Source organism: Ochotona princeps, chromosome 3 (genome assembly GCF_030435755.1).
Source record: "Ochotona princeps isolate mOchPri1 chromosome 3, mOchPri1.hap1, whole genome shotgun sequence".
NCBI classification, from domain to species: domain Eukaryota; kingdom Metazoa; phylum Chordata; class Mammalia; order Lagomorpha; family Ochotonidae; genus Ochotona; species Ochotona princeps.
In genome coordinates this window covers 68,767,491-68,790,995 of record NC_080834.1, presented here as the reverse complement: position 1 = coordinate 68,790,995, position 23,505 = coordinate 68,767,491, and the positions used below count along the sequence as shown (strand labels likewise).

General features: G+C 46.8%; 1 protein-coding gene across 3 annotated transcripts in view; it reads right to left on the bottom strand.

Annotated features, from left to right (window-relative positions):
- NXPE3 (neurexophilin and PC-esterase domain family member 3) overlaps nucleotides 1-20,519 on the bottom strand; it is a 39,710-nt gene extending 19,191 nt beyond the window's left edge. Inside the window, exons 1-4 of one of the 3 annotated variants that reach the window (XM_058661821.1) lie at nucleotides 20,382-20,485; nucleotides 16,972-17,144; nucleotides 8,575-8,849; nucleotides 475-1,229 (exon numbers count right to left, since the gene is read on the bottom strand). In XM_058661821.1, the coding sequence (XP_058517804.1) occupies nucleotides 475-1,229; nucleotides 8,575-8,667 (848 nt within the window). In that variant the 5' untranslated portion in view covers nucleotides 8,668-8,849; nucleotides 16,972-17,144; nucleotides 20,382-20,485. Of the gene's footprint in view, nucleotides 1-474; nucleotides 1,230-8,574; nucleotides 8,850-16,971; nucleotides 17,145-19,113; nucleotides 19,209-20,381 lie in introns of those variants that run through there. The other 2 variants (XM_004593251.2, XM_058661822.1) reach the window with 2 other exon arrangements.
- Nucleotides 20,520-23,505: the final 2,986 nt, after the last annotated feature.

Below are 23,505 nucleotides of genomic sequence, written 5' to 3'. Positions count from 1 at the left end.
TCCTGTTTTTCCATGTATGTTAAGTAAACCTAACAATACTGCCATATTTATGCTTTTTTCCTATGAATAAATATTTGTAAGATGTTTAAAAAACAAGAAAAAGGGCACTTGAAAGCTCTTTAGTTGTTAAAACATGAAGCTAAAATACCAGCCTAACTACTAGAGTCCTAGCATTTCTGTTCTCAGGTGACTTTAAAGATGTTTCCTGTGCACAGATGATCTTCTCATACATTTACAAATAGGTGCTGATGTTCTAAAGTGAAACATTGATATGTGGGTGAAAAAAAATCAATATTCAAATGTAAAAAGATCCTTAACTGGAACCACAACTGAGCACTAGGCCTCACTTGGAAAACACTAATAGAAAACACAGACGTGTTGGTTTTCTGAAAAGAACACACAGCCACAACCACAATCTCCCACGTGGGCTGGGGAGAGGGGCTCTGAACCACGCCCAGAGCCAGTGACACCCACCTCTGGAAGAAGGCGCTCTCCGCACCAGTCAGCAGGCCTTTGAGGTATCCACCTTTGAAATGGTTGATCCTGCTGCTGCAAGGGAGCTTCTTTGGCTTGATGCAGAACCAGGGCTCCCCTGTATAGAGATCTGTGAAGTTACAAAGCGGAAGACTCCCTGGGAGACACACGTTGCACTCAGTCGTTTCAGAAATTCTTCCTGAACGGAAGAGACTCTTGAAATAAACCCTGTCTGGTTTCTCTTCTTGTAAGTGCTGTAGAACTTCGATGCCCTCGCTTGGGTGGACCAGTGATATAGACACTTTAACTTTGCCTGGCCAAAGCAGAGTAAAGAAAACCTTGTAAAAGCCATTCTGGTAGTCTACCACTCTGCCCACGGCCCCTGCCTGCAGCCTGGGGGAGTGGATTCTGGCCTGTAGATAGTCTCCGCCATACTTCTTGGGCTTTCTTTGAAAATCCTGAACATGCACCAGTACTTCCAGCTGGCTTCCTACCCTGAAGAGGGCTGCAGAGTTCAAGATGACAAAGTAGCTGGAAGACGGGTCGGTGCTTTTCACAAAGGGGACTGGGCCCACAGGGGGTCCCTGCCACTGCAAGGATGCCAGCAGCGAGTCCTCCTCCACACGTTCCCGGCTGGAGAGGGTCTGGTGCTCATAGCCGCAGTATGGATTCCGGCTGACCCCGGTCGCCTGGGAGGAAGCAAACTGGCCGCTGCTGTCGATGAATGTGGCGGAAACAGTCTCGCGGTCCAAGTACTGAAGAGAAAGACAAAACAGAGACCACGACCACAATAAATCTCCAGATACTCAGCCACACAAATTTTTGTATAAAATCAACTGGGATGACATTATTTCAAAACTATAACAAACAACTTTAACAGGGCTACCTTACTTTAACACAGTGAATTTCAGATGAGCAATACATTTGTAGATGTATTCCCACAATTGTGTGAGGTTTACTTCCAGGAGCTCTACCAAGTTCTCACAGTTAAGGCCGTGGGCCCCGGGCAGGGGAAACACCAGAGCACTGTTTTTCTTAACAAATCCTGTCCTCAAGAGAAATTTCTATTTGACCAAATCCATTCATGTTCTACCTCAGTCTAACCAACCCAGGACAACAGAGGACATTCTATTTCAGACCCATTTAGCCTCCTCTCCACCTAGAGGGTGAGAAAATACAAGACCCGGAGATGAATTTCTCAGCCAAGGAGCACAGGCTGACCCAGGCAGTCAAGAACTTCCTTTCCTTCCACAATCTGCTATCACACCAGTAAAGACTGACTTACCCAAAATTACTTTGACTCTGTACATCATATGCAACATAAAAACAAAAACAAACAAACAAAAAAACCTGCAAGGTCTGCTAAAAAGGCAAAACTGAACAAGCATCAGAATCAGACTAAGATATAGCACGGAGAAAAAGCAGTAACGCCTTTGATAGGCTCCTTTGGAAGTCGGACACATGGGCCCGGCATCATGGCCTAGAGGCTAAAGTCCTCACCTTGAACGCGCCAAGATCCCATGTGGGCACCGGTTCTATTCCCAGCAGCTCCACTTCCCATCCAGCTCCCTGCTTGTGGCCTGGGAAAGCAGTCGAGGACGGCCCAATGCTTTGGGACGCTGCACCCGCGTGGGAGACCTGGAGGAGCTCCTGGCTCCTGGCTCCTGGATCGGCAAAGCACCGGCCATTGTGCTCACTTGGGGAGTGAATCATCGGAGGAAGATCTTCCTCTCTATCTCTCCTCCTCTATATATATGACTTTGTAATAAAAATAAATAAATCTTTAAGAAAAAAAAAAAGAAAGTTGGACACAGCTGAGGAAAGAGTGAGCTTATGGATTTGTCCTCTAGAAATTTCTAAACCGAAAAGCAAAGAGCAAAACAGACCGAAATCTCAAAGCTGTGCAACAATTATCAAATGTGCAGCATTTGCATAATGATAATAACAGAAAAAGGGAAGAACAGGAGAAACACTTTTTAAAGCAATGACTGACAATTCCCCCAAAGTAATATCAGTGACCAAACCACAGATCCAGGAAGTAACCGGCACTACAGGCTTCCAAAAAACTGCACTTATGGCTTGTCATATTCAAATTGCAGAAAATTAAAGAAAAAAAAAAAAGATTTAGGCCTCCCGCATCGGCATCCACTGGAAACCCGCAGCTGTGACTCTGCACTACCCGTGCCTGTGGCATCTGCAAGAGTCACATCGTTACCAAGAATGGGAGCAAGCCAAGGCACAGCCGCCACTGTGGGTACCTTGGCAAGCACACCAAGTTCATGCAGGACATGATCCAGGAAGTGTGCAGATCATGGAGCTGCTCAAGGCCTCCAAGGACAAGTGGGCCTTTAACTTCATTAAGAAAAGGGTCAGGCCACACATCTGGGCCAAGAGGAAAAGGGAAGAGCTGGCAGCTCCTGGCAGTCAGAGGAAAATGGCTACCAAGGAGGACCTAGTGTCCTCTTCTGTGTAATGTACCTCTCTGGGGCCTCACTGCAGCAACCACTGACACACACAAGATCTGTGGCTGGGATCAGGCCTGCCTGGGGAACTAAGGGGACGCCCGGGCTGGGTTGTGGTTCCCACTGGTAAATGCAAGGGCCGGAGTGGGGGCTGTGTTCTGGTCTGGACATGGCTGCAGTCTCCCTCGGCGCAAGAGAGCTGGGGATGCCACACTGGGTTAGACTACTGCACCCACTGGTATGCATGAGAACCAGAGCAGGTGTAGGATGGGCTAGGCTAAGTTTTTGCCCCTGATGAGCCAAGTGTGAGCTGTGTCTACACGTGGACCAGGTTTGGCTGGGCTGTAACACCCAATAATACAAACTGGAATGAGTTGAAGGCCAGTCAGGAAAGGCCATTGTTCCTACTAGGACAGGAAGTTGACTAAACAGGGCTGGCCCATGGAACCACCCATGTGTGCAAGACATGGCATTGGGGGAGGTTCTGATGAAGGAGCCTGGGCAACTCCTCTGGCAGGACACAGTCAATGCAGGTGAGCGCAAGAACCATAATAGGGAGCAGTCCAGACCAAGCCAGGGAACAGTACCCACCGGCACACATTTGGGACATGTCGGGGCTAATAAGGTAGGGCCAGTTCACAAACCTGCTGGCGAATCCAAGCACTTGAACAGAGCGTGGGTTACTCCAGGTTCAGTCACAACGCACACCAGTACACGAGATCTTGGACTAGGTACTGGCTGGAGTGGGCTATGCTGTAGCCTCCACCAATCTGAGCTGGAATTGGGGGTGGGCTGGGCCGGGCCAGGCTGCAGCACCCAGTGACAAAAGCCAAGGTGAGGTGGGTCACGCCAGTTTGGGCCAAAGCACCCAACCAGCACACTTGAGACCTGGGTAGGAGGGGGCAAAGCCGGTAAGATGGCTGTGAGGGGCCACTGGAGAGCCTGAGTTGGTATGGGGGCAGACCAGTCTGGGCAGGGTTACAACACCTGTTGGCCTCATGTGAGGTGAACCAGGGAAAAGCCAGGCTGGGCAGACTGTTTCTACTGGTGCATGCATAAGCCAGAGGGGGTATGGGTTCGCTGAGCTCTGCCACAGCATCAGCTGGCAGATGCTGACACTGGTGGTTAATTCTGTCAACTTAACCTGCAGGATCACTTGGAGAGTGCATGATCCGGGAGTGGGCCCAGTAGGGAAACAGTGGGCACCTCCCTCTTGGATTGTCACTCTGTCTGGTGAGCATGAGATCCAGGACTGAGGCAGGCATGGCTAGATAGAGTGGCACCCGCTGGCACGTGTGTGGGCTGGATAGTGGGGTTGGTTGTGTTTATCTAGACTTCAATGCCCACTGACATGTATGAGAGCTGAACGGGATGTGGGACAGATTGGACCAGTCTGCTGTACATACTGGAAGGCATGGGAACCAGGAAAGAGGGTGGATCTGGTGGGGTTATTGTGGGCTGCTCCGACTAGGCTGCAACTCCCATTGGTTTGTGTGAAGGCCAAGTGTGTGGTGGAGAGGGTCGGGATGGGCTCCAACACCCATTGGTTTGTGTAGAAGACAGGGCTGGAGGCAGAACTGACTCAGCAAATGCAACCACCAGCAGATGCATAGGCTGACTGGGCGACAAATTGTGCTGGACCCTGTAATGGCATGCACACACAAGAATCAGGTCTGGGATCAGCTCAGATGACATTTCTTTGGGGATCCCCCAACTGAATCACTGGACTCAGAACCCCAACCATAAGAGAATTGCAAGTTCCATGGTCTGACTGTGGAGTGCATGTATCAGAGCTGGGTCTCCTCAGTGGTTCAGAAGGACCAGTAGACAGCATATCCAGGTGCACATGGAGGATATGGTAGCACACTGGAACCCTTGGAGAACACCTGATACCACAAGAGAGGACAAAACAAATCAATCAACTATTCCAGTGAAGCGTTGGCAGTGAAAAATCTGGGCAAGTGGAGATGCTAAGGTGGACTACATCAGCCAGTAGATTCTGAAGAGATTTCATCCTACTTAGAATGGTGAGATTGGCAGCAATTCAGAACAGTTAAAATATTGAAACCACTTGAGCAGTGCCCTAGGAGCATGGCCCACGTCGGGGACCCTGGAATGGTTGGGAGGGTAGGTGTGGCTTCTCCCTTTGTCTCTCCTCTTCCCCCAGATTCAGGAAGGAAAAAAGAGAATGTGGAAACAATGGTCTTACCCACTTTCCTGTAGCCTTTGACCCCCTGATCCCTAATCAACTACGTAAAGATCAGCAAAATAAATATGTATATATATATATATATACACACACACATATATATATATATATATATATCAATAAGACAAAATAAATCATACTCAAATGTGGTCCTTTTTAATGAGAAATGAAAGGACAATTATCGCTACCACCCTTTTATCTTATGTGACATTCTTGCTTAAAATTGAGTCTGTGCTTTACAGAATCAATTCAACATTTTTCTCATCATTCTGGGGGGGCACCAGGGTTCCTGGTAAGGTCCTCTCTCTTCCTGGCTTATGAAGAGCCACATGGCCCTTCCTTGCTTATTTTCTCTTCCTAATCTTTTTTTTTTCTTTTTAAGATTTTTTTTTTTTTTCTGGAAAGTAAGGTATAGACAGGAGGAGAGATAGAGAGAAAGATTTTCTGTCTTTTGATTCACTCCCCAAGCGGCCACAACAGTCAGAGATGCGCCGATCCGATGCCAGGAGCCAGGAGCCTCTTCCAGTCTCCCACATGGGGGCAGTCTTCCAGAGTCCCAAGGCTTTGGGCTGTCCTCCATTGCTTTTCCAGGCCACAGGCAGGGAGCTGGATGGGAAGTGGGGCCACCAGGATTAGAATCAGAACCCGTATGGGATCCCAATGCATGCAAGGCAGGGGCTTAGGTGCTAGGCCACTGTGCCGGTCCCTCTCTTCCTATTCTTACAAGGGCATTGACCTCACCATGAAGGCCACATCCTAATGACCTAATCAAAAGCTAATCATGGGCCCGGCGGCGTGGCCTAGCGGCTAAAGTCCTCACCTTGAACATGCCAAGATACCATATGGGCACCGGTTCTAATCCCGGCAGCTCCACTTCCCATCCAGCTCCCTGCTTGTGGCCTGGGAAAGCAGTTGAGGATGTCCCAAAGCTTTGGGACCCTGCGCCCGCGAGGGAGACCTGGAAGAGGTTCCAGGTTCCCAGCTTCGGATTGGCGCAGAACCGGCCTTTGCAGTCACTTGAGGAGTGAATCATCGGAGGAAGATCTTCCTCTCTTTCTCTCCTCCTCTCTGTATATCTGACTTTGTAATAAAAATAAAATAAATCTTAAAAAAAAAAAGCTAATCATCAGAATGCAAGTGTTGTGATGCAGTTGGTGAGTTAAGCTGCCATCCTCAATGGCTGGCATCACATATGAACACCAGTTTGAATCCTGGCTGCTCTACTTCCACTTCAATGCCCTTTTACTGTATTTGGGGAAGCAGCAGAAGATGGCTCAAGTTCTTGGGCCTTGCCACCCACATGGGAGACTCTGACAAAGTTCCAGCCTGTCCCAGCCCTGGCTATTACAGATATTTGAGAAATGAACTAAAGGATTGAAGAGCTCTCTCTGCCTCTCCCTCTTTTTAACTCTGCCTTTCAAATATACAAACAAATTTTTAAAAATAATTATCTCCCAAAAGGTCCCTCCTTCAAACACCATCAAACTGATAAGGGTGCAATACATGAATTTAGGTGGGAGCATAAATATCCTCCTTCCTCCAGGCTTTAGGCATCCCTATCATCTCTATAAGTTGATAAAGACAACAGAGTCAGAGCCAGCAGAGCCCTCTGCCCAACAGCCCCCTCTCTCCTTCGGTGTGCTCATGCAGCAAGTACATGACAGCAGCAACATCTACAATTTCACAGTGCCTGACAAAATAGAGGGAACTGCCTGCTCATTTCCTGGAAGATATGTGCAATGTTGCCAGTATACGTCTACATATTGTGGTTACTCAAATAGCAGATCAGTTCAACACCAGATCGTAACAGTTTAAAAGTGGTTCCTGGCTAATCCACCTGTACTTTTGGCTAACTTCTCCCATGGATACTTCCCTACTGCTGACTTTGCTGCTACTGCAGCCCTGATGTCAAGAAGAGTTGGAGGAGCTGGATAAAGATATGGGAGTGAACAAGTGCTTTCGCTGCAGAAGCAGTGGATATGGACACGGAGAACCGTATCCCGACTGCCAAGGAGATCACAGGGAATGTGAGTGCCCTCATAGACTCTGAGGTCACTTATTTCCTATCAGATTTCCCACACGGATGGAAGCTGCCCAGCACTCTGCTCATAGGGTCTGGTGACATCAGACAGCCAGTAGCCCCAGGTGGCACGCAGAGATAAATTTCCTTTTGGACTTTAGGTCAGGAGCTTTCTATGGTCCTTACCTAGTTCCAACCTTGGCTCCTAGGCCTCTCTTACACCACTCATCAGGGTTGCTCAGGAGCCCCGAAATTAGTTCAGATATAGAAAGTTTGGAACAGTCAGGAAAAAGTCCAGCTAGTCTATAATCGCTCAGCCTGTGCATACTGATAAGACTTCCTAACTGGCTTCTCCTAGACTTCACTACATAGGATGTAGAGTTCAGTTCTTCCTCACTCACTGAGTTGTTGGGGATTTCACTTTTCACCTTCCTAAGACGTATCTATTCTTCAACTGTTAACATATGGCTTACTAGAATTATAAAACTTTTTTATTATCCTAAAATGCACAAAGTTTTGTAAAATCATGCTTGAATACTATAAACTGCAAAATTTAAATTGTGGGTTAAGATTCCCCCCAAAAACAAAGGCATGCTCCTTCACTGCTGGTGGGAATGTAGCCTAGTACAACCACTGTGGAAATCAGTATGGACAGTGGTTGGAGAATTGCAAATAAACCTGCCATATGACCCAGCTATCCTGCTCCTGGGAATATACCCAATAGAAGTGAAATCTGCATATGAGAAGGGGATCTGTATTCCTATATTTGCAGCAGCACAATCTACAATAGCAAAGACATGGAAACAATCCAGATGTTTGTCCAAACAAGAGTAGTTAAAGAAACTAGTATATCTACTCCGTGGAATATTATTCAACTATTAAGAAGAATGAAATTATACTATTTACAACTAGGTGGTCCCAACTGAGACCATTATGCTCAGTGAAATGAGCCAATCACAAAAGAACAAATACCATATGTTCTCTCTTATATAAGCAAACCAGCATGGAAATTGTAACTTCAATAATCCAATCCATACTGTTTTTTGCTTGCTTGTTTGTTTGTTTGGCTGTATCCCATGTGTTTTGATGTTTTTTATTTCAGTTTTGTTTATTCCAAATAATTTCTTTTATCTTGTAAAAAAAAATTATGATTGTTATTATTACTGTTCCCCACACGCACTGAAAACAGTAGGCCCATCGGAAAGAAATCTGCCTGCCTCGTTTACCACCACCACATCCTGTGTCCATCATGGTTTATGACCACTAGAGGTGCTCGACCTTTACTGAGCAGCAAATAAAAACAGCATTGGAACTAAGCACCCTAATGTCCAAGATTTCTTTAGAAAAGCTAGTCCCACATCCTCAGACCTGACCCGCCTTAGTTATAAAGGCATGTGCCGGGTACTCACCTCAACCTGGGTCACATTGACGACCAGCACCACCACCATTAGCACTGCAAGCAGACCGCACAACAGCCGGGTTTTGGAAACACTGCTCCACATGATCTGGCTGTAGCTTCATCACCCATGGCCGACACCATGCTATCTTCATTGCTCAAAAATCCATGTCTATTTTTCTGGACTGCAAACAAGCTTTCAACCTGCCTATCACACTAGTACCCGCAAGAGTTCTTTGGGTAGAGACTATAGTTGATTGAAGAAACACATTCTTCTTCAACTAATTCCTTCAAAAAGGAAATATGAGAAAATATTATCAATTGCAGCAGCTTAGATGGTAAGAAAAGAAAAATCACATTTTCTCTTCCTTAACCTTATGTAAGGCCCAAGTCACAAGGAGAAAACAAAGAGCCAGAATACAGTAATATCCATTCCACATTCAGATGATCTTCTCAGAGTTCCCTCTCACCATTCTGGGCTTCAATGTAAATCCAGTAAAATCTACTACTACAGTAAAAACTTATATACTTATATACTACTTATATGTACTTATATACTACACTTTTACTTATATAGATTTTACCTTTTAAATGAATAAAAATGAATGCCTTCAAACTCAGAAACTGCAAAACAAAATTGTTAAACTTCTAGAGACATAAGTAAAAAAAATCATTTCCCTTCCCAATTAGCTTAACTTTTGCAACATTACTGAATTAACTAAAGAACATTATGATTAATACATTAATATAACTATTAATTATAAAATTAATATAATTGCATTAATAAAATGTGTTTGTTACACCATAATATATAATGGTGTTAATGTAAATATTAGCATTAATATTTTATTTTTAATTTTAATATTGTTTACATAGTTGAGAGGGATGCACACCCATATGGGTCCCTACTTAGGACAGAATGGATACAGATGATGGATGGAGCAAAGTTTCAATTTTTTTTCTCCTAGTCTACAGGGGAGAAGGGGAGGGAGCCATTCGTTGCTTTCAAACTACATCAGAATCAAGGATGGGGTCCAGTGGCGTGGCCTAGCGGCTAAAGTCCTCACCTTGAACGCGCCCCGGGATCCGATATGGATGCCAGTTCTAATACCAGTAGCTCTGCTTCCCATCCAGCTCCCTCCTTGTGGCCTGGGAAAGCAATGGAGGACGGCCCAAATCCCTGGGACCCTGCACCTGCATGGGAGACCTGGAGGAAGTTCCTGCCTCCTGGCTCCTGGCTCTGGATTGGCACAGCACTGGCTGTAGCACTCACTTGGGGAGTGAATCATCAGATGGAAGATCTTCTTCTCTATCTCTCCTCCTCTCTGTATATCTGACTTTGTAATAAAATAAACAAACAAATCTTAAAAAAAAAATCAAGGATGGAGGGAGTTCAACCTTAGGAACCCTGATGGATGGGGGAGAGGAGACTGGCATAATGGCTCAATTGATTAATCTTTCCCCTATAAGTACCAGCATTTGCTTATGCCCTGGGAAAGTAGTGAAGGATGCTCCAAAGTCACGGGACCCTGAACCCATGTTGGCAACCCAGGAGAAGCTCCTGGGTTCACACTGGCTTGGTTTTGGCTATTGTAGCCATTTGTGAAGTGAGCCAGCAAATGGAAGATCTTTCTCTCCATCTCTCCTTCTCTGTGTAAATGTACCATTCCAATAAAAATAAAGAAGAAAGGAAGGAAGGAAAGAAGAAAGAGAGAGAGAGAGAGAGAGAGAAAGAAAGAGCAAGCCAGCCAGCTGGATGTGGGGAAGAGTGTTCTGAGGGTGTTAGTTGAGTGGTTTTGATAGTTTTGACACCATTGGCTTCATTGCACCAGGGTTGATAAAATCTTTCCAAGGTCTACTGGCTGACCAAGTCCACCTTAGTGCATCCACAGACCCAGGAACATGCTGAAAAGCTTGGCAAGAACTGTCCAACCTATTCTGCTTTCCATCCTCTGACAAGGCCTCCTCAGCTGGCCTAGATCAGCTGGCTGTCATGTCCCCCATAAACTTCTGGACATGCTATCCATTGCAAAGGCATCAGCAACTGAAGAGACCTAGTTCCAATACATGCATTCAAGATCAGACCACAGAGCTTGTGACTCTCCCTGTGGCAGGGGTCTGAGTCCACTAGTCCAGTTGGAAAGTCCCCAAAACACCTCACCTGGGGTGACTTCAGACTTGATCCACACGCACCAGCTAGTGCAGGGTGAGGTTTGGTCCATCACCTGCACCAGTCAATGCACTTAATAGTGGATGCAACTGCCTGGTCAGTTCCACCCCCAGCCCCATCTCTCATATGAACTGGGGCACTGCAGCCCAGCCCACCACAGGTTGTCTTCACGCACACCAGCCTAGTTGGGGCAACTCCCAATAACCCCCACCAGGTCCACACCTAACCCCAGCTTTGGCATGTACTGACATGCACTGCAGCCTAACCTAGTCCATCCCACATCCCATCTGGCTCTCCTGTACACCCATGGATAGTATATCTTAGCTCAGCATGGTCTGCCCCCAGACCTAGCCCACACATATGCCAACAGGTGCTGCCACTTTGACCAGCCTGCCCTGCTCCCAGCCCTGGCTCTTCTGCTCACATGTGGGAGCTGCAGTCTAACAGGGGCATGCCCACAGTTCCCCTACCAGGCCTGCTCCTAGGCCCAGGTCTTGAACACGCTGGTTGGTGCCTCATTCCAGTCTTATGACCTATCTACAGCCTGAGCTCTCACTGACAAGCATTACAGCATAGCCCAGCAGGGCACGGACCACACCCTGTCTTGGCTCTTGTCATGTTTGTAGGTCAGAAGGTCTGGCCTTACACCTTGACCAGGCTCAAACAAATGCAGGTGAGTGTTGCAATCTTGCCTGGTCTGGTCCACCCCTAGTCCCTGCTACTATGCTCCCTAGTGGGAGTTATGGCCTAGCAGAGGAGTTCCCCAACTTCCTCTACCAAGTTTTCTTCCAGCTCCAGATCTCATGCACGCCAGCAGGTGCCACAACCTTGTTTGGCATAGTCTGCCCTCAGTTTTGGCCTGTGCATCTACCAGCGAGTGCTACAGCCTGGCCCTGCCAGGCCTCCACCGAGCCCCAGCTCCCCTGAGTGTCATGTGAGTTCTGCAGTCTAACCCAGTCAGGTATGCCCACCAGCCTCAGCTTCTGTATGCACCAGCAGGCAGCAGGCAATGCTACTTAGCCCAGCCCAGGTCTCCCACATGGATGGATGCCTCGGCCTGATCCAGACTTGTCCTCCAGTCCCCCCACCACACCTATAAACCACCACATCCCAGCTCCCTTGTTTATCTGCAAGTGCAGTGGTCCAGTCTGAGGAAGACCCTAGAAGTGATTCCTTCCCTGTGAAATATGCCCTCAGCTGTTCCACTAACAGCACGTCCCTAGACACCAATGCCTGGGCAATCTACAACTCCTCCTCCCCCAACCTAGGGGCTAGGGTGGTGTGTTCCGGCCCAGCATTCTCCGCCTTCCTCACATATGTTTAAAAAAAAAAAAAGGCAGGATAGGCAACTATGCTGGCACAATGGTATAGTTAACATTGAGTTGGCATTAATCAGGCCCAAAGTGTCGTGCCTGCTACTGCCTGCTTTTCTCCCAGCAGCGTAACATCTTAATAAAATAAAATAAAGTTTAAGGGTCCGGTGTGACAGCGTAGTGGTTAAGGTCCTCGCCTTGCATGCTCCGGGATCCCATACGGGCACCGGTTCTAATCCTGGCGGCCCCGCTTCCCATCTAGCTCCCTACTTGTGGCCTAGGAAGGCATGTGAGGTGAGAACAGCCCAAAGCCTTGGGACCCTACACGCACATGGGAGACCCGGAAGAGCTCCTGGCTCCTGGCTTCGAATTGGCTCAGCTCCAGCCGTTGCAGCCGCTTAGGGAGTGAACCATCGGACGGAAGATCTTCCTCTCTGTCTCTCCTCCTCTCTGTATATCTGCCTTTCCAATAAATATAAATCTTTTAAAAAATAAATAAATAAAATAAAGTTTCTAAAAAATAATTTAGCTGCCTCATGCACAGGTGAGGCTTTGGGTTGCCAAAAATTTGGGCTATCAGAAATTCAGAGGACACCAGTATGGTTCTGAGCTATTGACCAGCAGCTCAGTGGTAAATACTCAGAGGTAAATGATGCAGAAGGGTGGCCAAGGCCCCTTACAACTAAAGGCTTCTAGTGACTCAGAAGATCCAACTTCTTGCAATACGCAAGCAGAAACCTGACTTTTGGCAGACCCACTTGTAAAAGCAGATGCTGCCTACACCTGTCAGTCACATGAGAGCTGGGGTGGGGTTGGGTCCAACCAAATAGTCACATGCACTGGTACATGCATTAGTTACTGCAGTTATCAGGCTGAGTGTGGACCCTGCACCAGCCAGCGCACACGAGAGCCAAGTCTAAGGACCTCCTGCAGGAGGTTTCTTGGGAGACTCCCCAACTAGACCATTGAGCTCAATCCTCAACCTCAGGAAAAATCACACGGGCACATGGTCTGACCTCACAGTACATATTTTTTTGTTTGTTTGTTTGTTTGTTTGCAAGCATAGAGTCCAGCATCTTATTGTCCAGATCAATTCAATGGTTTCTTGGGGAGACCATCTCTGGTCTGAAGGCAGAGCTGGCAGAATATCATCCCGATCAATTAAAAGCCACAATATAACATCAACAACAATTTTGGCAAAGTAAGATCCAAAATGCTTCTGTCTTCATTTCTCTATTCTGCAGAAAAGCCTCCTGTTCCTTTGTTTCCATTTTCTCACTCATCTTCTGTTCTAATGTAATATGAAGTGAAGATGTCTTCCTTTTCTTGGATGGGGGGACCAGGCAATGAAAAACTGAGCTGTTGATGACCTTACTTTCCCAAAATATTCCCTAAAAGTGGAGTGATGGATAAACTGTCTGGGCCCTTCCCAAGCCATGACTAAAATCATCACTCCTACTATGCTTGTGTGAGAAGGCAGGGGTCTTTGGGGTTAATGAGATCCTGAGGGTGCCTCCTGAATGAGACTAATGCTTTGGGAACAGTGCCCCAAACAGCTTTCATGTCCTCTATCTGCCAGGTGAAAATACAGAGAAGCCAGGGGTCTGCCACCTCTAACAGAGCCAACAATCTAACAGAACATGAACCACCTGATACCTTCTAGTGTACATGCAGCTTCCAGAATCCTGAGGAATAAAAGATTTCCATCATCTGTAAAAAAAAAAAAAAAAAAAAATTTACAGCATAATGGAATTAACTGACATGGTATTGAGTAACCAATATGTTAAAAAAATACAAGTTCTTTTTTTTTTAAAAGGTGGTTTATTCAATATTTTTTTTTAGATTTATTTTATTTTTATTACAAAGTCAGATATACAGAGAGGAGGAGAGACAGAGAGGAAGTGGAGCTGCCGGGATTAGAACCGGCAACCATATGGGATCCTGGCACGTTCAAGGCGAGGACATTAGCCACTAGGCCATGCTGCCAGGCCCAAAAAATACAAGTTTTTTTTTTTTTATTCATTGATTACATTGTATTATGTGATACAGTTTCGTTGGAACTGGGAATCACCCCATCCCTAAAATACAAGTTCTTAACTACATCCTGTGACTACTTCATTGACATTTCAATTTTAGTTTATACACAGAACCAGCTGCTATACACCTTAAAATGGCTATAGATTACTATTCAGCTGTCTTGTGTCTATTTTCATTTTAGTATTTAGCAGTTTATAGTGTTGAAGCATAATTTTGCTAAACTTGGCAGATTTTAGGACAGTCTAAACTGGCTTATAACTCTAAGAAGGCATATGTCAACAGCTGAGGTGCAGATCAGTTTTAGGAGGGGTGCGCAATGAAATCTTCAGTACCCTAGTGAGGAGTAACTAATCTTTGTGTCCTACCTAGTAAGGTATGTATGAGTCCACGCTGACCGTTTCCTGTCTGTTCTAAGCTTTCCTTGTTGTTCTCTGTCTATCTATTCTAGTGTGTATGCGTGTGTGTGTGTGTGTGTGTGTTAAGGGGTAGGGGGCTCTGGAGCGACCCTGATGGTCATTGCAAGAGAGGGTGGGGACCCAAAGTTGGAACTAACTAAGGACCAGAGAAAGCTCCTCTCCCTAGTCCCGAAGGAAGCTTACTGTTCTTCTGTTTCTGCGAACCACTCAGGGCTCCTGGCTGTTATTCCAATGCCCTTGGATCCTGCGAGGAAGGATTTGGGCTTCTTTCATCCCATGTGGCAGATCCAAATGGGGGTGGATGACCTCAGAGTTCTTGGCCTCCGAAGGCACTCCAATTCCCCGTGGTCTCCTTGGCAGTTGGGATGTAGTCCTTGGTGTCTGTACTGATAGTCCTTGGTGAGGATCCGGGAGTCTCCAGGGTTGGGATACAAGCCTCCTCCTGTCCACCTGCTCCACTCGACCTCAGAGTACATGTTGCAGGACAGTCCACCTCAGCTGCCACCTCATATGTAAGAATTGAGAACATACCCAGACGCACAGGAAAGGCAAGACAGCCAGCTCATCTAAGCCAACAGAGGAATCCAAGTATCTCATCAAAAGACAAAGCAGGACAGATCAAACAACACTCCAGCTAGACAACCACAAAGGCAAATAGAAGCAGACAAGATCAGCCAACAGGCCTTAGAAAGAATTTTTCACCTCTAAACAATCAAGGTCACTTCTCAGAACAATCAAGGCCACTCAAGTAACAACCTCAGAACATTCTTCACCACATCTGGGTCTCCAATGCAACATCTTCTCCTGGGCAATGATGTAGTCTGAAAGCAAGGAGTGATGTACTCTCTCCACACAACAAACACAAGAGGCAAAACTGAATCAATTCTCACCCACCTTCCCCCTCCAAACTCGACACTCTTCACCCTAATCAAAAGCCCACGAGTGGGCAATGCTCTTACCTTTGTAATCATCATTAAAAGAAAAATTAAGAAGAAAGAAAAAAGAAATCCAGAATTATAAAAAAAAAACAAGCAGATACTGCCTGAGGTACACTATACAGACCTCTCTTGGAAAAGATGTATTTGTTTTTAATTTTATTTTATTTTGATGTTGTTTACAGAGTTGACAAGAAGCCAGGCCCAAGAAGACCACTGAATAGGGAGCGGAGGGTCGAGGTATGGTGGAAAGAAGGTGGGACAAATGCTCCAAATTTTCCTTTTCTCCCCTTTTCTCCCCTTTTCTCCTTTATGGGATAGGGGAGGAAGGGGAGGGAGCAACCCCAACTGCTAAACTAATCAGTACTAATCAGTGGATGGGGATGTCCACTTGATGTCAAAAAGATGTGTTCTAAAATGTTCATACCTGTCACCTTCAACGCAATTTTTATTTTCTCCTTTATCTCATTCACATCCTAATTTTTTAAGCCAGAAAATAAAGATCATAAATACAAAAAATAAAGCTGATTTCTAAAAGCAAAGATGAAAAATGTGATATATGCTGGAAAAAAAGGATATTAAATATTTGAGAAAACAATCCCATTTAAAATGAACTATTTCTAGAGACTAGTGCGATAGCACAGCGGTTAAAGTCCTCGCTTTGAACACCCCAGGATCCCATATGGGCGTCGGTTCTAATCCCAGTGGCTCCACTTCCCATCCAGCTCCCTGCTTGTGACCTGGGAAAGCAGTTGAGCACGGCCCAAAGCCTTGAGACTCTGCAACCTCATGGGAAACCTGGAGGAGGCTCCTGGCTTCAGATCAGCTTAGCTCCAGCTGTTACGCTCACTTGGGGAAGGAATCATCAGAAAGAAGATCTTTCTCTCTGTCTCTCCGCTCTGTATATACTTGCCAATAAAAATAAAATAAACCTTTAAAAAAAATTTTAAAAATGAACTATTTCTCACAGAAAGAAGAAATCTGTAAAACAATTGATATTCTTTTTTTTAAAAGATTTATTCACTTTATTACAAAGTCAGATATACAGAGAGGAGGAGAGACAGAGAGGAAGATCCTCTGTCTGATGATTCACTCCCCAAGTGGCCGCAACGGCTGGTGCTGTGCCAATCCGAAGCCAGAAGCCAGGAACCTCTTCCACGTCTCCCACACGGGTGCAGGGTCCCAATGCATTGGGCCATCCTCGACTGCTTTCCCAGGCCACAAGCAGGGAGCTGGATGGGAAGTGGAGCTGCTGGGATTAGAACCGGCGCCCATATGGAATCCCGGGGCGTTGAAGGTGAGGACTTTAGCCGCTAGGCCATGGCACCGGGGCCGCTAGGCCACACCGCCGGGGCCAATATTCTTACAAATACCGAAAATACAAATGCCCAAGAAAGATCTTCACAAAAAAAATCATTTCATATCTCAAATTTCTCTTAGAATTAATAAGAACAAGAGAACAAGTGTTGGATGAGAATGACTCTAGAAAAGTTTTTCATAACAAAAATAACAAAAATATTATAGATATATGTAACTTACCTCTTTGGGAATTCCCAAAAAGAGATGCTTACTGGAACAAAGAAATCAGATTTCACATCTAATTTTCCTGCCAGCACATAATGCTGAACTCGGCAAGCTGTGATCAACAGTCCTTATTCTTTTCTTGCTGCATTCAAAATTCATGTTTTTTCATTGTTATACTATTCTTCCTGCTGCAACAGAAATATATACATAATATAAAGGTTAAGGACACTAAAAATAAAAGAAAATAAATTAGAAACAGAACAATTTTATGTGCAGAAAGGCACACATAGATTCAAGTATGATGTGGTAGAAGGAGTAGGCATACGAACATTTCCTTTTCCTACAATAAAAAGTAGTAACTGGATGCAAGCATGTAGCCTAGCAGTTAAGATTTCTACACTTGGGGCCCAGTGTGATAGCCTAGTGGCTAAATTCTCTCCTGGCATGCACAGGGATCCCATATGGGCACCAGTTCATGTCCTAGCTGCTTCACTTTCCATCCAGCTCCCTGCTTGTGGCCTAGGAAAGCAGTAGAGGACAGTTCAAAACATTTTGGACCCTGGAACTGCTTGGGAGACCTAGAAGAAGCTCCTAGCTTTGGATCAGCTTGGCTCCGGGCACTGCAGCCACTTGGGGAGTGAACCCGCTTTTCCAATAAAAATAAATAGATCTCTTTTTTTAGATTTTATTATTTATGTTTATTGGAAAGGTGGGTATACAGAGAGGAGGAGAGACAGAGAGTTCTTTCATCCAATGATTCACTCCCCAAATGGCCACAACGGCTGAAGCTGAGCCACTCCGAAGCCAAGAACCAAGAGCTCTTCCAAATCGCCCACACAGGTGCAGGGTCCCAAGGCTTTGGGCTATCCTCAACTGCCTTTCCCAGGCCACTCTACATCAAAGTACCTGGGTTTCACTGCCAGCTCCAACTCCAGAGTCCACCTTCCTGTTAATATGGACCCTGACAGTTGGGCGTGATAGCTCAAGTCATTAGGTCCCCACCACCACGATGGGAGACTGTACTGCATTCCTGGCTTCCAGCTTTAGCCACAGTCACTGTGAGCATTTGGGGAATGAACCAGTAATTGAAGGGGAGCTCTCTCTCACAAATAAATGTATTACATAACTGGCTGTTTATATACATTAAACCCAACCTGAAAAGTCACTCTCAAATCTTAGTTGAAGGTCAAACGTTTATAAATATCAAAGCAACTAAAAAAACATACAAACCAAAGACAAAAAGCCCCAAAGGTTATTTTTCCTAAAAGTTAGAACAATCTTGTGGTTAAATAATGTATCCTCCCACATTATGAGAGAGAGCTGTAGAGATCTCAATAAAATGCATGATACAAGGCATCTTAACTGGAGCAGTCTTGTTTTCAAATCTTTATGAAATATCAGAACATCATGTATTTGTGCTTAAGTTTTATGTACAAAGGACAAACAACAAACGAAAACGCCCGGTGTGCCTTGCAGGTGCAGCCCAGTGTTTGTTGGGACCAGCCTCACATTTTGGCTGACACTGCCCAGTTCAAAATGCAGGTGCATGTGAAAATGAAGGACCTCCTTTATGGTCTGCAGCAACAATCCTAGACTGCCATCAGGTACCTGACTTCCTACTCCTACTGCACAAGGGAATCACAAAGTGCCTGCTTACTTCACTGGGAGTTACAACTGTCAATAACACAAATCAAGGATCTCAGTTTACACACTAAACAAAGAAAATTAGCAACTCCAACCTCTGGGAAAACACTGTTCTCAGGCCAAGACAACAAATTAGAGGACTGTCCCTATCCCAAACACTCTCAGCTAGGATCTACGTAAATGCAAGTGTGCCAGTCCGAGCAAATATATGGATTTTTTTTAAATTCAGAAAGGTGGTCCCCTACAGCAAAACTAGAAGGACAGAGTGACACAAAATACATATTTCAAACTTTCCAAAGAGCAATTGTGTTTCTTACACTGCTGAGTAAGGCCCAGAAACTTAACAGGGCAGGATGGACAGATGGAAGAACTGGGAACCCACGCCAAGACTAAGACAACAACAGGCCAATCCTTGAACAAAGATGAAGTAGACAGAGACCTGCAGGATTTGCTCTAGGAGGTTCCATTCCTTTTCGTGCACCCCCACCTCACAAGCCCAAAGTGCTGACTCACCTAGACCTTTCGCTGCCCTTCCAAGGCAGGATCCGATGGAAGGTTGAAAATGAGTAGAATGAATCACAAAGCCCTAAATGCTATCAGGCAACCAATAATAAACATTTGGAAACTTGTAAAAACACCAGTGCCTGGTTCCCACCCACCCAATTACAACAGCATGGGCAGAAACACACCCAAAAGGCAACTTCCTGAAAAGGTCCCCATGCAGCCACACAGGATAAACACCAGCGCAGGGTGTCAGGGACGCTATTTGTGTCTGTCGGTAACAGTCTTTCTGAAAAGATGCCTCGGTTGTCCCGGAGGTCAGCCCAAACTGCAGAGCAATGAGGACCGGCAACCCCACTTCAATCATCTATCCTCTCACTGGAACAAACAGCACTTCATGAGCTGCACGTGAGAATGGCAGACGCCAGAGGCCACTAACACAAAAAAGAGCAGAACCGAAACGCCGTGGAGGAATAGCATGCGCTGCCTCCACTGCGTGCAAAAAAGACCATTAGTTTTCAGGGTCTGGGAGTCCCGCCAGCTTCAAATACACCCAGATGTTCCAAACGATAATTAACCACAATAGGGGCCGGGGGCGGGCAGGCCCACCAGAGCAATGTGATTCTGTATCTTTAGGAAATGCGGCATCAACCTCCCCTAGAATAAATTTTTAAAAAGAAAGAAAAAGAAAAGTGTACGAACCATGTCACATACACATCATAAACCTTGCCTGAGAATCCCTGTTGACAACACCTAATCGGCTCTAATACAGCAAAGCTTAGCGACCACAGGCTGGGCTCTCCACACCACACCTTGTGAAGTCCCACGTCTCCCCACGGCAGTCCCCTCTGCAGCAGCAGGAGCCAAGAGGCAGCGGGCAGGGTCGGGGCCAAGCTAGCGGCGTGGCCAGGCGCCCAGCAACGGGGTCGCAGGGGTCCGAGGCCCTGGCGCTGCGGAGTGGCAGCGAGCAGAGCGCACCGCGACGCTCACGCCCCCCACCACAGCTCCCTCCCGGCCTGCAGCGCCTCGGGTCCAAGGCTGAGACAGCCGGGACCTCCGAGTCGGCGACCGCCTCGGGCCACAGCCCCACCCGGCAGCCCCACCCGGCAGCCCCGGGTTCCCAGCCAGGACCCTCCCCTCAGGGCTGCGGCGGCTGCGTCTGCTTCGCCCCCCGCCCGGAACAGACCCGGCGCGCGCGGAGGGAGCGCGTGAGCAGCCGTGGGGCGCTGGGGCTGCAGGCCCTGCCCGGCGCCCACACAACCCTGCAGCGTCTCGCTCACCTCGCAGTCCAGCCGCGTGCGCTCGCATCTCTCCCGGCCGGTCCTCGGACGCCCTGCCCAGTCGCGGAGGCGTCGAAACACCGGCTATCGGCTTCCTGCCCCGGCTGCGGCTGCTTACCCCCGACCCTCAGCTCCGGTTGGACAAGCTCTTGGGAGGGGCGGGACGAGGATGTTGATTGACAGCAGCACGCTCTCGGCGCAGTCTGCCGGGTGGTGAGGACTCGCAGCTGTCGCTCTGCCGACTTGTTGTCGCCACACGAGTCTGCGGAAAGTGACCCCGCTGCTCCTGAAGAGAATGCCGGATTCTGCTGAGGGCATCCGCCTCAAACCTTTTTCTCTGGTCAGCAAAGCGCCCACAACCAGAGACGGCTGCACTTGGACAGGCATCCTGTGTGGTGAGGAAGTTTTTGTCCCTGAGAAACGCTATTGGCCAGGCATGAGCTGGGAAATAACCCAGCTTGGAATCTGTCCTTGCTTTGAAAATAATTGATTTCTTCTATTCGCCCTTAAAATAGCCTTCCTTTTAGTCTTACTGTGCATAATATGGATCTCCTAACAATAAAGAACAGAATATTCTCCACCACCACCCGCTTACACCCCAACTCTGGGTCATGCTGTTTTGGCAAAAGTTGGTCACGGTTCTATGAAATTGAGGAACCGAGAGTTTTGTTCAGAACATAGCCAGAAGTTTACTGAGGAAGCTAGAAAGTGCTGTTATTCCCTGTTTCTCATTGCCCCCGATACAGAAGAGTTAACCGAATTTATGTGAGGACAACGGTGACCCAGAAAGTAAAGCAGTAGCCAGACGGTTGCTCCAAGCTTGAGGAAGAAGAATTAATACAGCTCATAACTGACAGGGATTATTCTTATATTTGTTGACCACAATGGACCCTATGTGCTCATTTTCATGGCAGGCATGCCATGCATGAGTAACCAGACCCGTAAATGGGATAAAAAAAAGAGACACAAGGCTGTGGTTAGTCATTTCTGGGTAGCCACTTCATTCTCCTTCTGCCTTGGGAAAAAAGTCTTCTGGGACCTCTAGAATGAAAAGCAGGACCCAGACTCCTGGCATGTCCTATGCCAAAAGGGATTGGAGGCCATTCCAGGGACTCAGCAACCCTGCCCAGCCCAGCCTTGTTGCAGCCACTCAATTGCTAACAGAATATTACTCACACCAGTGACAGTCACAACAAGCTATAATTACAATGGGAGGGAAGGCAACCGACCAACCTACCGGGACCAACACCGCTTACCAGAGTGCAACCACTAATAGCACATTTGCAGAGTTTCTATAGGGGTAGTTTACAGTGGCTTGCATAGTGTAGCAAGAGAGCTGGCATTGCACATTCCTTGCCTATCTCAGCTGCACATCCTGTGCCGACTCCCCTCCAGTCCAGCAGTCCAGATAACCATACTTGGTCCTTGGCAGCATCCGTGAGATAACCGGACTTGGACCTGAATCCCTGGGAACTGGGAACCATTCATGTTGAAGGTCACATAGGAGGCTCGGCCTGTGAGCCTACATAGTGTCATACAATTTCATAGCCAAGCAGGCAAAGCAGGAGTTACAAAAGCACGAAGTATTGCAGTTAGCAATGAGCCATGTTTACTCCATTTTTATTTCAATTCTACAGCCTTCTCAGTCCAGTTGGTCACTTGTCAATTCAGCTAGCCGAAGGCATGCCTGAGGCTTGCACGGTCCCAGCAACTGAAATGCAAAAGCACTTTGCACCTGGCACTTGCGGTTATAGATTACAGAACTGCTGTCGCTGGTGCTGCTGTTCTCAGTACAGAAAAGCTACATACAGCCTGCCCAGCTTCCTGCTCTGTGTTTTGTGGTAAACACCTACTTTCTTCCACCTCCCTAATGTCAGTGATTATCTCCTATAGGTGGACCCCCCATCACCCATCCTTCATAAATTGGCTGACAAGGGCCCAGTGGTGTGGCCTAGCGGCTAAAGTCCTCGCCTTGAAAGCCCCGGGATCCCATATGGGCACCGGTTCTAATCCCGGCAGCTCCACCTCCCATCCAGCTCCCTGCTTGTGGCCTGGGAAAGCAGTCGAGGACGGCCCAATGCATTGGGACCCTGCACCCGCGTGGGAGACCCGGAAGAGGTTCCAGGTTCCCGGCATCGGATCGGCGTGCATAGGCCCGTTGGGGCTCACTTGGGGAGTGAATCATCGGACGGAAGATCTTCCTCTCTGTCTCTCCTCCTCTGTGTATATCTGGCTGTAATAAAATGAATAAATCTTTAATAAATAAATAAATAAATAAATTGGCTGACAAGTGGCAAATATTTAACAGATAACGGTGATTTCAAAGTCATAGTTTTTTTTTAAGATTTATTTATTTTTATTGCAAAGTCAGATATATAGAGAGAGGAGAAGAGATAGAGAGGAAGATCTTCCATCCGATGATTCACTCCCCAAGTGACCGCAATGGCCATGTCTGCACCGATCTGAAGCCAAGAGCCAGGAGCTTTTCTGGATCTCCCACACGGGTGAAGGGTCCCAAGGCTTTGGGCCATCCTCAACTACTTTCCCAGGCTACAAGCAGGGAGATGGATGGGAAGCAGGGCTTTTGGGATTAGAACCAGCACCCATATGGGATGACAGCACATGCAAGGCCAGGACTTTAGCCACTAGGCTACTGCACTGGGCCCAGCTTTGTTTCTTAATAACAGTCTCATCATAAGCAACTTACAGGACTTCTCTGAGCATCTTTCTTTTGGTTAATGAAAAATTAAGGGAAACACCACCTACACCTAGAAGTAAATGAAATGGCAAATAAAAAATTACTGGGGCAGGCACAGTAGTTCTACAGGCTAATCCTCCACCTATGGCAATAGCATCCCATATAGGCAGCAGTTCATGTCCTGGCTGTCTACTTTCAAATGCAGCTCCTTGCTTATGGCCTGAGAAAGCAGCAGAGGATGGCCCAAGTCCTGGGACCCTGCACTCACATGGGAGACCCAGAAGGGGATCCTAACTCCTAGCTTTGGGTTAACTAAGCACAGCTATTACAGCTGTTGGGGAAATGGGCCAGTAGATGAAAGATTTCTGTGTCTCTCCTTCTCTCCGTAAATCTGCCTTTCAAATAAAAATGAATAAATCTTTACAA